The following is a 16,529-nucleotide window of genomic DNA, read 5'->3' as shown; positions in this document are numbered from 1 at the left end:
CCTTACAGAAAAGAAATTAAGAAAAAACTCTGCTATCCAAAACTTTAGTTTGATAGGCAGTACCAAAAAAACACTTAGCTTGTTTGTTTTATAAGAATAAAGATAACCTATCCCTGAGTCTGGGTCTTTTGGTATGTGAGCTACTATGTGATGTAATTATTGGGATATAAGATGAATAAATATTAATTAGACATTTAAGTGACTAAAGTAAGAATTCCCATTTAAAATAGAGATTGTGTGTGTGTGCCTGTGTGTGTGTGTGTGTTAATAGTTATTAAATTTCTACTATATGCCAGGGTCCTTCATAAATATCAATCCTCAGAACAAAGCTGTTACTGTGTATTATTTATCAACACTTTTCAGATTTGGAAACAAAGACTCACAGGGCTGAAACAATTTGCCAACATATTAAGTTGTGGATATTTGAGTCATTGGTAATCTCTGACTAAAATTCCAGTATTGTTTGCAATGTAAAAACTTCCCTTTAGATAATCCTCTAATGAGAAATAGTAAAAGATTAATTAAGTTAACATGCTGTTTTCCTGTACAACAAAAGAACATTTACAGTAAATATTTATTTTAGATTAGATTTTGTGTATATATAATGCATATGCTCACCTTCCTTTTTGCTTTTATATATGCAATGTGTTTATACACACAGATTTTCAATATACATGTTCAAATACTTCATCTTCTCATATCTGTGACTTTACCAATGGGAAGTGATATAATAGCAAGATTAATAATTTTTTTAAAAATTGAGTTTATGGTAGTTTTTAATATGAATAGTATGTTTTATATTTCAACTTGCTTTGCACAAATTATAATACATTTATAGACCTAATTTATATAAATATAATTTTAATGTTTGAAAACAATTAGATGACAGATTATAAGAGTAACATGGTCAAAAAGAAAATTTATATAATTGTGACTATTGGAGCTAGTTGTTTTTAAAATATACACTGATCTCCAGATGATAAGGTTAATTTTAAATTCAACATAAGTACCATTTATATACATCAAATTCTGGTATGATGATCTTATTCTTTCAGCATTATTTTGTTTTTGTTTATGAAATCTAAATACTTGGCTAAGCTAAATGAAGGTATCTTTTAACTCTCAAAATTAAGAGTTTTTACATTATCTTAAAATATTTAGGAAGAGCCTACAGAAGAAGATTTTCCAAATTTTCCCTTTGATCTTCTTAAAAATTATTATTTCTTCTACATAGCCCCTGTAAAACCAGGGAGTGAAGGAAAGAATCTGTGAGAAAGAGAGCAGTATTTAGACTTTGGAGTGGAACTTGTAGCCAAATAAATTGAGTATCTGTGGAGATACAGGGACCAGATAACAAATATCTATTTCCGGTACAAGGGGAGAAAGGTGGTGTTTCAAACCGTACTTGATGGGAGAAAGTTCAAGAAAACAAGGTTATAAATCAATAGAGATATTTTAAATAAAAGCTTTTAACTCCTCAGCATGCCTTCAGAATATACATTACATAGAGGTGATTGCCCTAACACAGAACAATATTGTTTCTTTCTGAAATGAAAGGATTTGTCAAAATCTGGTTCTTTGTGATATTTAAGTTTCATACATGAATGTTTGAATTATTATTTACTTTGTGGAAGGAAGAAGAGAACTAATTTTTTAAATTGACAATTATATTATCATTATCAGTTAGATGTAAAATCCATTCTTTCACAAACAAGCAATAATTTTGACCCTGGTTTATTCAGTTTCAATTCCAGGCACACACGTGAATCATTTATCTCCTGGGACATGGCAGCCTCCCCATTCATCTCTCAAATCCCCACAATCAATATGACTTGGTAGTTAGTGGAGAAAAGACATTAGTTGACAAAGATAATATTAACCATTGACATTGAGTTATTTTTATGTAACCAAAACCTTATCATTTCTGAGACAAGAGTACATAAAGTACATAATGTGAAAATGAGAAAAAATTTAAAATTTACTCCAAATCATATCCAAAAAATGATTAAAAATAACTTAATTTTTCAAAGATTAGCAGTTTGGTGGTGCACAGTCCCTTTTATCTTGACAAATGAATCATTAACCTTTGATTTTAAAATTATAAAAGACCCCATTTATTGAAATATTTGGAGCCTCTATGCTATCATAAAATATGTCTTTTTTGGAAATCAAAAATTAAACCCAAAGAAGGAAAATAACATGTACATACAGTATTAGGAAAGCTAACCACTTTTACAATTCTCTCTTTCAGGAAAGAACAGTGACCATCAGAAGACAAACTGTAGGAGGATTTGGATTAAGCATAAAGGTAGCTATTCTTTCCAGTCTGTCCTTACAAAAGCCATGGATAATGCCTGCATTTCTGTGTATTTCAATTTTTTGCTGATCAACAATTACATAAGAATGACTATAGCAAACTCCTCAATATTTGGCTTGAAATGTAAATTAGGTAGATTCTCACAAAACCTTAGCCACCTTCTGATTTGGAAAGTTTGGGAAATTATTTTGGAATTTTATGTTACCTGACATTAAAAGTAAGGCATTAATTTTCTTTATCTGTTTTCTTATAAAATATCAAATATGATGCTGTAGTGTCCATATCTAACTCTAACCAGCCAGATTAGGACATACTGAATGATCAGATAGATCCAGAACAAATTTTACACTAATAATAGTAAGTTAAGTGTTAGTTGTATTCTATTCAATTTTTTCTTTTGTTTGAATTGCTTTTTTTTAAAGAAATCAGTAAAATCTGATGTTTCAATGCCAAGTATATAAGGTAGACTTAAACTTTTAGCATCTAGTTTATTTTTAAAAATGACCATTTGTTCATTTCCATGTATTATTAAATTTTAAAGGGCTTTTCTTACTTTATATGTTGACTGTTTATTATGTGCCATACATGCAATTTATCACCATTAAAACAAAACATAAATATAAAGAGGGCTGAAAATTATGTAAATCGTGAAAAAGCTCAATAACTTTAAATGCCTTTTAGAAACCTATATCTCTGCATAGATAAATGAAATTCAACTTTTTTGGGTTAGGCATTTGCCTATGTATGGTGAAAATCATACATCTCAAGTTTATATTTATGAAATGTTAAAAAGGCTCAAGTTACATATGTTTGGAAAGTAGAACTCTAAATTTAGTGACTATCAGCTCTATTGACATTATGAAAATGACTCAGAAAACTGATCAATGTGGAATAGCATTGTGTTGTCAAGTGAGAGTATTACTAAATAACATGTTAGATTTAAAACATATATTTTACTTTTACTTTATCATCAACTAAGACCAGGAAGGCATGGAAGCATGCAGAACAAATTATAGGATGTGGAAATTATGCCAGGGTAGTTTTCTCATTCAATATATAAGGTTTTTGTTTTTGTTTCTTTTTTCTGCCATATTAGAGATACTGCTGTGAAAGATATAAAGATACCACAAAATATTGCAAAATGTTCATGAAAAGAAAACAAAAGCTGAGTGTAAATAAAACTTACTTGTGTGAATTGGTTTCATTTAAGATAAGCATTTTAACTGACTAGGCACTGACTTTTTCCAATAATAGAGCTAAAATAATTTTGTATAGGCCAGAAATTTTCTTTATTTTCTATTTCCATTTATAGTATTAGCACAGTAATGAAATGTTATTTGTTTTTTTCTAAAATGCCACATTTTAAGATAGACAGTTTTTAATATATCAAGACTTTTGCCAAATGAATAATTTCAGGTTAACATTTTCATTATTACAATCCAAAGAAAACTCTTATGCAAATAATAGAGTAACTTTCTAAGTCAAATATGTGTATTTTCCATTCAAAATATTGGCCACAAAGCAACATTTGAACTGTGATCAATGCCATATATTAGGTAGTTTGACAAAAGAGAAAATTATTTTATAATTTTATGATGCACAAACTAAACAGCAGTATGGAGGGTTCTGGAAAGATGGTGAAGATGGGAAGATGGTAGTTTCAGATAGAGCTTGAAACTACCTTTTATCACCTATATACCAAATCTGTGTCTACACAGTTAGCATTTCACATTGAAGAATGGAGACAAAAGTGAAAACCTTCTATACAATGAGGGAGAGAAAGATCAAATTAAAAAAAGAAAGAAAAGGCAGGAGAGACAGAGACTCAGTAACTGTGGGAACTCCATCCTTGGCACAGCAATAAGCAGAAGGGGTGGGGTGGGAGGATATTGCTGAGAGAGCCAGGCATGGACTCTGCCCTGAGGTGCAGGAAAAAATCTTGTAGTTTAAAGTACAACCAGACCATAAGTGAAAAATCCAAGTTTTGGAACTAAACATCCACTGTTTGGAAAGAAAAACATTGGAGGCATTCCAGGATCAGAGGAGCTGGCTGGCACCATTGTGCCCATTCTGCACATCTTAGTGCAGCCAAGGGAGGATTTCAGTGTGATCCACCAGTCCCACCTTGTTGTCTGCTGTTACCCACCAGCCCAGACCCCATCAGCAGAACCATGACATTTCCAGGTTCACAGGGAGGGTGCTTTCCCAGCACCAGAAAAAGCCTGTCTCAAACTTACTCTGCCTCCAGCTTTCCAAAAACACAAGACACACACAATCTGCACAGAGGGCCCTCCTACCCAAAGCCAATCCTTCAAGACTTGGAGAGCAGGCACTTTCTACTAATTCAAAGAACCAAGCACAGAAAATCATGCAAAATGAGGAGACAGAAGAATATGCTCCAAGCAACAGAACAAGAAAAAAAAAAAAGAAAAAATCTGAAAGGAAGAGATATAACCAGTCTTGCTGATAAAGAGTTTAAAGTGATGGTTATAAAGATACTCAGTGGACTTAACAAAAGAATTTTGGAAGTCAAAGTGGACCTCAAAATAGAGAAAGCCTTAAAAAGGAACAATCAAAGATTAATAATCCAATAGGTGAAATAAAAAATAAACTGGAGGGAATCATCAGCAGACTAGAGGATGCAGAAGAACAGATCAGTGACTTGGAAGACAGAGTGATGGAAAGCACTCAAGCTGAACAACAGAAAGAAAGAAAGGAGTGAAAAGAAATGAGGATAGGTTAAGAGAGCTCTGGGAAAACATCACACATCATAACATCCACATTATAGGAGTTCCAGAAGGAGAAGAGAGAGAAAGGAGTAGAAGATTTATTTGAATAGATATTAGCTGGAAACTTCCCTAACTGGGAAAGGAAGCAGTCTACCACAGAGAGTTCCAAATAAGATGAACCCAAGGAAGGCCACACAAAGATACATCATCAAAATGTCAAAGATCAAGACAAGGGGAGAATCTTAAAAGCTGTAAAAGAAAAACAATTAATTACATGTAAGAGAGACTCCAGTAAGGTTATCAGTTGCTTTTTCTCTAGAAATTCAACAGGCCAGAAGGGAACAGTATGATATTTTATTTATTTATTTATTTATTTTTAGGAGCGAGCAAGGTACAGGCTTTTATTTAGAAATTAAGTGAGAGAATAGAGCTCCTAGCTCAGACCAGAAGGAGACAAGAAAGCCCATGGTGGTGTGTTGTCTAGGGGGTTTTATAGGCAGTTGAGGATTTTTTGAGAAAAAAACTTAGGGGTGTGGACTTGCATCACCTGCCCTGTACTCAAGGTGGGCTGGGTCAAAGTCTGATTGTTAGGACTGACAGCAGAGTCACAGATTATGCTGATATCCTTGCAGAACACTCAAACATTTTAGGCTGTTGCTTCTGGCTTTTTGACTTTTAACTGATCTTACTGAAGATGTTTATATTTTTAGGTATCTTTCTCTAGAGAATTAGTGTGACCTTGACTTTGCATAATGCTTAACAGAGTTTCAAGGGGGATTTCTTTGCCCATTGTTACATTGCTTTGACTGTAAATATTCCACCTTGCTTTTCTCGGAGGCTCTCACTTTACTCTGACTACACTCATGGTCTCTGTCTCATTCCCCCCTCTACAGGTGGAGACCCTAGCTGCTGCTAGGGAAAGGGGGCGATGACTGCTCTGGCTGCTTCATGCTGAGAAGGGGTGCATAAAGGGTGCAGTTAGGTCTCCATCAGTGGTCATTCGAGAGGGCTTCAGAAGATGGGCACTTCTAGGTTCCATTTCTATTACTATTCGCAGTTTTGTGACTTAAATGACAATGGTTAAAGATCTGATGAGAGCATACTGTAAGACAGTTGACAGGGAAATTTGGATATTTCTCTGAAGTTATCCTGGATGACCCCCAAAGATGACGCCGGGGTTCTTGTTCACGAAGCCGATGAATGAGTTTCACAAACACTCAAGGTAGGAGAGCAAGGTACAGGCTTTTATTTAGAAATTAAGTGAGAGAATAGAGATCCTGGCTCAAGCCAGGAGGGGACAAGAGAGCCCAACAGTATGATATTTTAAAAGTACTGAATAGAAAAAAAAAATCTGCAACCAAGAATACTCTATCCAGTAAGGTTATCACTAAGAATTTAAGGAGAGATAAAGAGCTTCATAGATAAACATAAGTTCAAAGAGTTCCACTACTAAACCAGCTTTACAAAAAATGTTAAAAGGACTCATTTAAGAAGAAAAGAACATAAGTAGAAGCAAGAAATTTAAGAAAGGAAAAAATTTCCACTGGCAAAGCAAAAATAATTTTTTTTTTGCTAATTACTTAGGTCAATTACTTAACAGCCAGTATGAAGGTCAAAAAGACAAAAATAGCAAAAGCAATTATATCTGAAAATTAATTAAGGGAATCACTTATTTTAAAAAGTGAGAAAGAAGATATACACATTAAACATGGAGGAAGGGGAGTAAGAAATGTAGTGCTTTTAGAATGCATTCAAACTTAAGTGGCCATAAGCTTATTGTAGATTTTTATTTTTATAAGATGTTATATAAGAAGCACATGGTAACCACAAACCAAAAACTTGTAATAGATACACTAAAAAGAGAGAGATGGGAACCCAGCTGTAACATAGAAAGAAGTTATAATACTAAAGAGAAGAGAGCACAAGAGGAAAAAAGGGTCAGAGAACAACAACAAAAATAAGCAAGAAACATTTAACAAAGAGGCAATAAGTAGATACAAATGGATAATTATTTTAAATGCAAAGGCTCCAATCAAAATACATAGGGTGACTGAATAGGTAAAGAAACCAGATCCATGTATTTGCTGCCTACAAGAGACTCACCTCAGACCTAAAGACACATAAAGACTGAAACTGAAAGGATGGAAGAAGACATACCATGCAAATAGGGATTTTTAAATAAAAGCTGGAGTTGCAGTACTTATATCAGACAAAATAGATTTCAAAACAGAAAGTAACAAGAGATGTCATGGATAAAATGGATAAGTCCAACAAGAGAATATAATAATCATAAACATCTATGCACCCAACTTAGGAGAACTTAAGTATATAAACCAAATAATAATAGACATAAAGGGAGAAATTAACAGCAATATAGCAATAGTAGGGGAGTTTAACTCTCCACTTAAATCAATAGAATAATCATCCAGACAGTAAATAATTAAAGAAGCAGAGGTGTTGAATGACATTTAGACCAGGTAGATGTAACAGATACATACAGAACATTCTACCCAAAAGCAACACAATGGACATTTTTTTTTCTCAAGTGCACATGGAACATTCTCCAAAAAAGAACACATATTAGGGCACAAAACATGTCTCAACAAATGTGAGAAGATTGAAATTGTATCAAGTATGTTCTCAGACTACAATGATATGAAACTAAAAATCAATAACAAGAAAAAAAAATGGAAAAAACACAAACCTGTGTAAGCTGAACAACATGCTTCTACACAATCAATGGATGAAGGAACATATCAAAGAGGAAATGTCAGTATTATTCTAATTCCAAAACCAAAACTACAGAAAAGGAAAACTACAGACCAACATACCTGATGAACATAGATGCAAAAATCCTCAAGTATTAACAAACCAAATTCAAAAACACATTAAAACATCATTCATCACAGTCAAGTGGAATTTATTCTGGGATACAAGGATGAAATAATATCTACAAATCAATCAGTGTGATACAGCACATTAACAAAAGGAAGGATGAAAACCACATGATTATCTCAATAGAGCCTGAAAAATATTTGACAAAATTCATCATCCATTCATGATAAATACTCTCAATAAAATGGGTATAGAAGGAACATACCTCAACCTAATAAAGGCCATATATGACAAACCCACAGCCAACATCATACTCAGTAGAAAAACCTGAAAGCTTTTCCTTTAAGGTCAACATAAGGACATGAATGCCCACTCTCACCACTTTTATTCAACATAGTACTAGAAATCCTAGTCATGGCAATCAGACAAGAAAAAGAAATGAAAGGCATCCAAACTGGTAAGAACTAAAGCTATCACTATTTATAGATGACATGGTACTATATACAGAAAACACTGAAGACCCCATCAAAAAACTGCTAGAACTAACAAATGAATTCAGCAAAGTTGCAGGATAAAAAATCAATACACAGAAATCTGTTGCATTTCTGTATACAAATGATGAACTAGCAGAAAAAGAAATCAGGAAAACAATTCCATCTGCAGTTGGTTCAAAAATAATAAAATACCTAGAAATAAACCTATTCAAGGAGGTGAAAGACCTGTATTCTGGAAACCATGGTATATGGATGAAAAAAAAGACACAAATCAATGGAAATCTAGCCTATGCTTAAGTATGGGAAGACTTAATATTTTCAAATGGCTAATCTACCCAAAGTAATTTACAGATTCAATTAAATCCCTATCAAAGTACCAATGGCATTTTTCAATGAACTTGAGCAAATAATCCTAAAATTTATGTGGAACTACAAAAGACCCCAAATAGCCAAAGCCACCTTGAGAAAGAACAGAGCTGGGGATAACATGCAACCTGATTTCAAGCCATACTACAAAGATACAGTGATTAAGATAGATGGTACTGGCACAAGAAAAGACCCATAGATTAATTGAACATAATTAATAGAAAGCCCAGAAATAAACCTATGCATATATGGTCAATTAATATATGATGAAGAAGTCATGAATGTACAATGGGGAAAAGACAGTCTCTTCAGTAAATGGTCTTGGAAAAACTGGATAGCCACGTGTAAGAGAATGATTGCTATCTTAAACTACACAAAAATAAAGTCAAAATGGATAAAGACCTAAATATAAGAAATGAAACCATAGAACTCTTAGAAGAAAACATAGGTAAGAATCTCATGTTAGTTGTAGAAATAGAAGTACACTGTAGAGAATATAAGCAATAATACTCTAATATCTTGGTATAGTAATGGGGTTACTACACTTATGGCAAGCTAGTAGTAATGTACATAATTATTGAATTACTATTTTATATATATGAAACCAATATATATCATTTTTACTCCAGCCAAACAAAAAGAAGTACAAACATCAGTATTTTTATTTAGAATATTACCTACTCATCTTTAAGACTTTCCTTTTAGGTTTTTCCATTTGGTTTTCTCAGTACTTACCTCTGATCTTTGCTTCTATTTTTAAACTATCTTTTTTTCTGTTAATATATATCAAAATGTGATCGTTTATTCATTTATTTATTTCAAATAGCAGTTATTTTATATATATATATGTTTTTCCTTTTTACCCTGTCATTTGTGAATCAGATAAACTATAAACTGTGTTTATCTATTTGCATTTTCTTTAGATCTAGGTGTTCAAAAATATTATATATGTAAATAAAAGTTAAGAAATTATTCTAGCATAAATGCAGAATTAATATTTTAATGTAAACCATTTACTTATTTGTCTACTTATTTATTTGTTTAATTATTGCTGGAACAATTCCAGCCAACAATATAACTATTCACATAAATATGTAAGCATGTACTTTACCTTCAGTTAAGTAATCACTGCTGGCACACAGTGGATGTTTTGTAGTTAGAATTATTAATGAACAGCTTGACTACCTCAAGTAGAGATAATGAAGGAACAGTGTGTGTTAGACAATTGAAAAGGCAATCCACGTAGTTAAGGCTCCTTATAGATGCTCCTGAATTTCACTGTACTCAGAATTTATTTACTTTTTTGTCTACTTATTTATTTGTTTAATTATTGCTGGAACAATTCCAGCCAACAATATAACTACTCACATAAATATGTAAACATCTATTTTACCTTCAGTTAAGTAATCACTGCTGCACATAGTGGATGTTTTGTAGTTAGAATTATTAATGAACAGTTTGACTACCTCAAGTAGAGATAATGAAGGAACAGTGTGTGTTAGACAATTGAAAAGGCATTAATCCACGTAGTTAAGGCTCCTTATAGATGTTCCTGAATTTCACTGTACTCAGAACACATGGAGCTGTATTACAGTGTTTCCTTCCAAAAAGCTTATCTTTTAAAACCTGACTGAAGGGTAACAAAATGTCCTTTTTGGTCAGAAAATACTAAAATACTCTAATTTGTGCTCTTAGAAGTTGGGGCCTGTTGGCTGTGCTCCACGCTGCTGACAAGTGTTGGCTCCCAGGACCCTCCTGCCACTGTGCCCGTGGTGCCTGGTAGTAAAATCCTCAGGTCTCCATGGGGAGGTCAGTGCTACAATGGTCTGTAGGCAGTATCACTGACAGGCTCCTTGTGCAGCATCCGTTTTAATGCTTTATTTACTAACACACCCCAGTGCTGCAGACTGTGGGCAGCATGGTGTCCCTGGAGCATTAAGCCTCTGTTACCTGTCCATGGACACCGTTCCTGCTCCAATACACCCTCTCCTGGCTGATTCTCCTGTAGGGGTAGTGAAGAAAGTGAGCTTTTACCTCCTTTTATTTTCTCTACCTTATTAATGAGACCATGTTGAAACTTCTGGAACAAAAATGTGTAGGTGGCTTAGAGGTTGAGGCAGTTACATGCCTTTCCAGTTCAACTCTAGGTCTTTGATTTGACGTCTTTGAAGTCCAAATGGTAGATATGATGTAGTATACACTGAAGATGATTCCCATTTCAAATTTTCCTAAAATTCCAAAAAATAAAAGGAAAACAAATGAAATAAAATGAGACAAATATTTTATTAGATTTAACTCTTTTAAGATATTTTAATAGTTAAATAAATTTTTATCCATTTTCATTTAAAGTTTTGTTGACTTCTCCTCTTATTGTTGTTTTTTCACCTTGAGAACATTTTCCATTTGCATTACTAGGACAGTCTTTTAAGATCTGAGACTCTCCTTTGAAAAGCATCACTGCTATTTTTTTTGATCATGTTTGAAGATGCTAGACCATCAGTTTGGAACACAGTAAGTCATCCAAAAAGTTTTGGCATCAGTTACATGGAAAGTTAACATAAGAATCACCTTTAGATTCTTAAAATCCCATCTTTTTTCAGTGAGAGTGTTTTACCATTAAAAGGTAGAGACCAATATTACCTAAATATCCCTGTTAATTCTAAATAAGGAACACACACACACACACATACACACACCATAGAACCAAGGCCCTCTGAGCACATGGGATATGTGTTCTGGTGCTGCCTGTGGTGCAGCAGATGTCCTGCCAAGAGGGGCGGTCACACGCACACACCTGACTTCCTTGACCCCATCCTCTGGTTTAGACAAACTATGTGTCTTCGGCTTCTGAAAATGAATTCTTTACCCCAGGGGAATGTGCCCATCCTGGGATCACAGTTTGGCTCTCTGCTTTCTTGCGGTGTATGTTATCCCCTCAGTTAGCAAATCTAATTAGAATCAAAAGGGTTCATGCAGCAGGGTTCAGAGATGAAACTTGGAGGCACGCATCCACACAGTACACCAGGCCCAGCCGTCTGCTGTCCTTAAGTGACTTCTTATCTGTGAGCCCCTATTCTGATCACAGTCATACTTAAAATAGGGGAAATGCCAGCCAAACTTTCTGACCAGAAACTCAGGACCTGCTGCTAGGGCTCTTCACTCTGTTCTCACTCCTGTTCTTCATTTTCCAGGAAGCCTTGCTCTTTCCTGCAAGCTGTTTTTACTCCTGTGTTGCTTTTTAGAGACATCCCCATATCTGCATTTGTATCTTTTTTTGGAAAATTCTTTTGGATTCTTCCTGGCTGTTGTCATTCTATTTTCCTTGATTAATACATCCCTCAGGAGTCACAGAGTTCTGTGTTTTTTTCTGTGGTATAGTTTCTGTTTTTGTTTGCCCCTCAGTAAAGTGTTAAGGTTTCCTATTTACATTTTTAAATTTCAAAAAAAAAAATCATTGTCCAAAAACTGATAAAAAATCACTAATCTTTGCACTTGTAATCACACATTCTTCTCTGTTCTTGAACTGAAACGGCTTCCCTTTGTCAAAGGTTCAGATATAATGGAAATAAAACCAATGCATCACCAAACTAGTAATTTAATAGTTTATTGTGCACACACCAGAGACAATTTGCAAACTGGTAGCACTGAAAACAAAACATGGGATGTGGCTCAGGGGTGTATGGTTCTAAAGTAGTTTATACAGTAGATTCTTCACTTACATAATAGATTCATTATGTAGTATACTGGTTATACTATTAGAATTTCCTTAAGTGACAGGGATTGGTTAAGGGTTACCTCATATTAACCTTGGGAAACAGTTCAAGTTTTGCTTATGATTCCCAGAGACAAAAACAAGAAGTCACTCAGGTCAAGTTATCTTTGCAAAATAAGCTAAATTAAGCTGTTGTGCTTGCCTAAACTGTTTTTGCCTTCCCAGGGAATTTTTATGGTTGGTCTCCATTGGTTTTTGTTTTTTTGCTATAAGAATTTTTTTTTATTTTATTTTGTAATCATTAATCTACAATTACATGAAGAACATTATGTTTACTAGGCTCTCCTCTACCCCAAGTCCCCCCCCCAAACCCCATTACAGTCTTTGTCCATCAGCATAGTAAGATGTTGTAGAATCACTACTTGACTTCTCTGTGTTGCAAAGCCCTCCCCTTTCCCCCATGCACCACATTATACATGCTAATGATAATACCCCCTTTCTTCTTCCCTGCCCTTATCCCTCCCTACCCTCCCATTCTCCCCAGTCTCTTTCCCTTTGGTAACTGTTAGTCCATTCTTGGGTTCTGTGATTCTGCTGCTGTTTTGTTCCTTCAGTTTTTCTTTTGTTCTTATACTTCACAGATGAGTGAAATCATTTGGTATTTCTCTTTCTATGCTTGGCTTATTTCACTGAGCATAATACCCTCTCGCTCCATCCATGTTGTTGCAAATGGTAGGATTTGTTTTCTTCTTATGGCTGAATAATATTCCATTGTGCATATGTACCACATCTTCTTTATCCATTCATCTACTGATGGACACTTAGGTTGCTTCCATTTCTTGGCTATTGTAAAGAGTGCTGCGATAAACATAGGGGTGCATCTGTCTTTTTCAAACTGGAGTGCTGCATCCTTAGGGTAAATTCCTAGAAGTGGAATTCCTGGGTCAAATGGTAAGTCTGTTTTGAGCATTTTGAGGAACCTCCATATTGCTTTCCACAATGGTTGAACTAATTTACATTCCCACCAGCAGTGTAGGAGGGTTCCCCTTTCTCCACAACCTCGCCAACGTTTGTTGTTGTTTGTCTTTTGGATGGTAGCCATTCTTACTGGTGTGAGATGATATCTCATTGTGGTTTTAATTTGCATTTCTCTGATGACAAGCAATGTGGAGCATCTTTTCATGTGTCTGTTGGCCATCTGAAATTCTTCTTTAGAGAACTGTCTGTTCAGCTCCTCTGCCCATTTTTTAATTGGATTATTTGCTTTTTGTTTGTTGAGTGTGTGAGGTCTTTATGTATTTTGGATGTCAACCCTTTATCGGATCTATCATTTATGAATATATTCTCCCATAATGTAGGATACCTTTTTGTTCTATTGATGGTGTCCTTTGCTGTACAGAAGCTTTTCAGCTTGATATAGTCCCATTTGTTCATTTTTGCTTTTGTTTTCCTTGCCCGGAGAGATATGTTCAAGAAGAGGTCACTCATGTTTATGTCTAAGAGATTTTTGCCTATGTTTTTTTCTAAGAATTTTATGGTTTCATGGCTTACATTCAGGTCTTTGATCCATTTCGAATTTACTTTTGTGTATGGGGTTAGACAGTGATCCAGTTTCATTCTCTTACATGTAGCTGTCCAGTTTTGCCAGCACCATCTGTTAAAGAGACTGTCATTTCCCCATTGTATGTCCATGGCCACTTTATCAAATATTAGTTGACTATATATGTTTGGGTTAATGTTTGGAGTCTCTATTCTGTTCCATTGGTCTGTGGCTCTGTTCCTGTGCCAATACCAAATTGTCTTGATTACTGTGGCTTTGTAGTAGAGCTTGAAGTTGGGGAGTGAGAGCCCCCCCACTTTATTCTTCTTTCTCAGGATTGCTTTAGCTCTTTGGGGTCTTTGGTGTTTCCATATGAATTTTTGAACTATTTGTTCCAGTTTGTTGAAGAATGCTGTTGGTAATTTGATAGGGATTGCATCGAATCTGTATATTGCTTTGGGCCGGATGGCAATTTTGATGATATTAATTCTTCCTAACCTGGAGCATGGGATGAGTTTCCATTTGTTAGTGACCTCTTTAATTTCTCTTAAGAGTGTCTTATAGTTTTCAGGGTATAGGTCTTTCACTTCTTTGGTTAAGTTTATTCCTAGGTATTTTATTCTTTTTGATGCTATTGTGAATGGAACTGTCTTCCTGATTTCTCTTTCTATTAGTTTATTGTTAGTGTATAGGAAAGCCACAGATTTATGTGTGTTAATTTTGTATCCTGCAACTTTGCTGAATTCTGTATTAGCTCTAGTAGTTTCAGAGTGGAGTCTTTAGGGTTTTTTTTATGTGCAATATCATGTCATCTGCAAATAGTGACAGTTTAACTTCTTCTTTACCAATCTGGATTCCTTGTATTTCTTTGTTTTGTCTAATTGCTAAGGCTAGGACCTCCAGTACTATGTTAAATAACAGTGGGGAGAGTGGGCATCCCTGTCTTGTTCCCGATCTCAGAGGAAAAGCTTTCAGCTTCTCGCTGTTCAGTATGATGTTGGCTATGGGCTTATCGTATATTTCCTTTATTATGTTGAGGTACTTGCCCTCTATACCCATTTTGCTGAGAGTTTTTGTCATGAATGGATGTTGAATTTTGTCGAATGCTTTTTCAGCATCTATGGAGATGATCATGTGGTTTTTGTCTTTCTTTTTGTTTATGTGGTGGATGATGTTGATGGATTTTCAAATGTTGTACCATCCTTGCATCCCTGGGATGAATCCTACTTGGTCGTGGTGTATGATCCTTTTGATATATTTTTCAATTCGGTTTGCTAATATTTTATTGAGTATTTTTGCATCTATGTTCATCAGGGATATTAGTCTGTAATTTTCTTTTTTGGTTGAGTCTTTGCCTGGTTTTGGTATTAGGGTGATGTTGGCTTCATAGAATGAGTTTGGGAGTATTCCCTCCTCTTCTATTTTTTGGAAAACATTAAAGAGAATGGGTATTATGTCTTCTCTTTATGTCTGATAAAATTCCGAGGTAAATCCATCTGGCCTGGGTGTTTTTTTCTTGGGTAGTTTTTTCATTACTGCTTCAATTTCTTTGCTGGTAATTGGTTTGTTTAGATTTTGTGTTTCTTCCTTGGTCAGTTTTGGAAGGTTGTATTTTTCTAGGAAGTTGTCCATTTCCTCCAGGTTTCCCAGCTTCTTAGCATATAGGTTTTCATAGTATTCTCTAATAATTCTTTGTATTTCTGTGGGGTCTGTCGTGATGTTTCCTTTTTCACTTCTGATTCTTTTGATGTGTGTTGATTCTCTTTTTCTCTTAATAAGTCTGGCTAGAGGCTTATCTATTTTGCTTATTTTCTTGAAGAACCAGCTCTTGGTTTCATTGATTTTTGCTATTGTTTTATTCTTCTCAATTTTGTTTATTTCTTCTCTGATCTTTATTATGTCCCTCCTTCTGCTGACTTTAGGCCTCATCTGTTCTTCTCTTTCCAATTTTGATAATTGTGACATTAGACTACTCATTTGGGTTTGGTCTTCCTTCTTTAAATATTCCTGGATTGCTATATACTTTCCTCTTAAGACTGCTTTCGCTGCGTCCCACAGAAGTTGGGGCTTTGTGTTGTTATTGTCATTTATTTCCATATATTGTTGGATCTCCATTTTAATTTGGTTGTTGATCTATTGACTATTTAGAAGCGTGTTGTTAACCCTCCATGTGTTTGTGAGCCTTTTTGCTTCCTTGGTACAATTTATTTCTAGTTTTATACCTTTGTGGTCTGAAATGTTGGCTGGTAGGAATTCAATCTTTTTGAATTTACTGAGGCTCTTTTTGTGGCCCAGTATGTGGTCTATTCTGGAGAATGTTCCATGTGCACTTGAGAAGAATGTGTATCCTGTTGCTTTTGGGTGTGGAGTTCTGTAGATGTCTATTAGGTCCATCTGTTCTAGTGTGTTGTTCAGTGCCTCTGTGTCCTTACTTATTTTCTGTCTGGTGGATCTGTCTTTTGGAGTGAATGCTGTGTTGAAGTCTCCTAAAATGAATGCATTGCAGTCTATTTCCCACTTTCGTTCTGTTAGTATT

At 34.8% G+C, this 16,529-nt stretch overlaps 1 protein-coding gene across 1 annotated transcript in view; it reads left to right on the top strand.

Moving 5' to 3' along the window:
• Window positions 1-16,529, top strand: part of SNTG1 (syntrophin gamma 1) — a 787,875-nt gene that overhangs the window by 495,690 nt on the left and 275,656 nt on the right. Inside the window, exon 5 of the mRNA XM_057498090.1 lies at window positions 2,252-2,308. Within this exon, the coding sequence (XP_057354073.1) occupies window positions 2,252-2,308 (57 nt within the window). The remainder of the gene's footprint in view (window positions 1-2,251; window positions 2,309-16,529) is intronic.

Source organism: Manis pentadactyla, chromosome 3, assembly GCF_030020395.1.
Source record: "Manis pentadactyla isolate mManPen7 chromosome 3, mManPen7.hap1, whole genome shotgun sequence".
In the NCBI taxonomy this organism is placed as follows: Eukaryota; Metazoa; Chordata; class Mammalia; order Pholidota; family Manidae; genus Manis; species Manis pentadactyla.
This window is presented reverse-complemented; position numbering and strand designations above follow the sequence as displayed.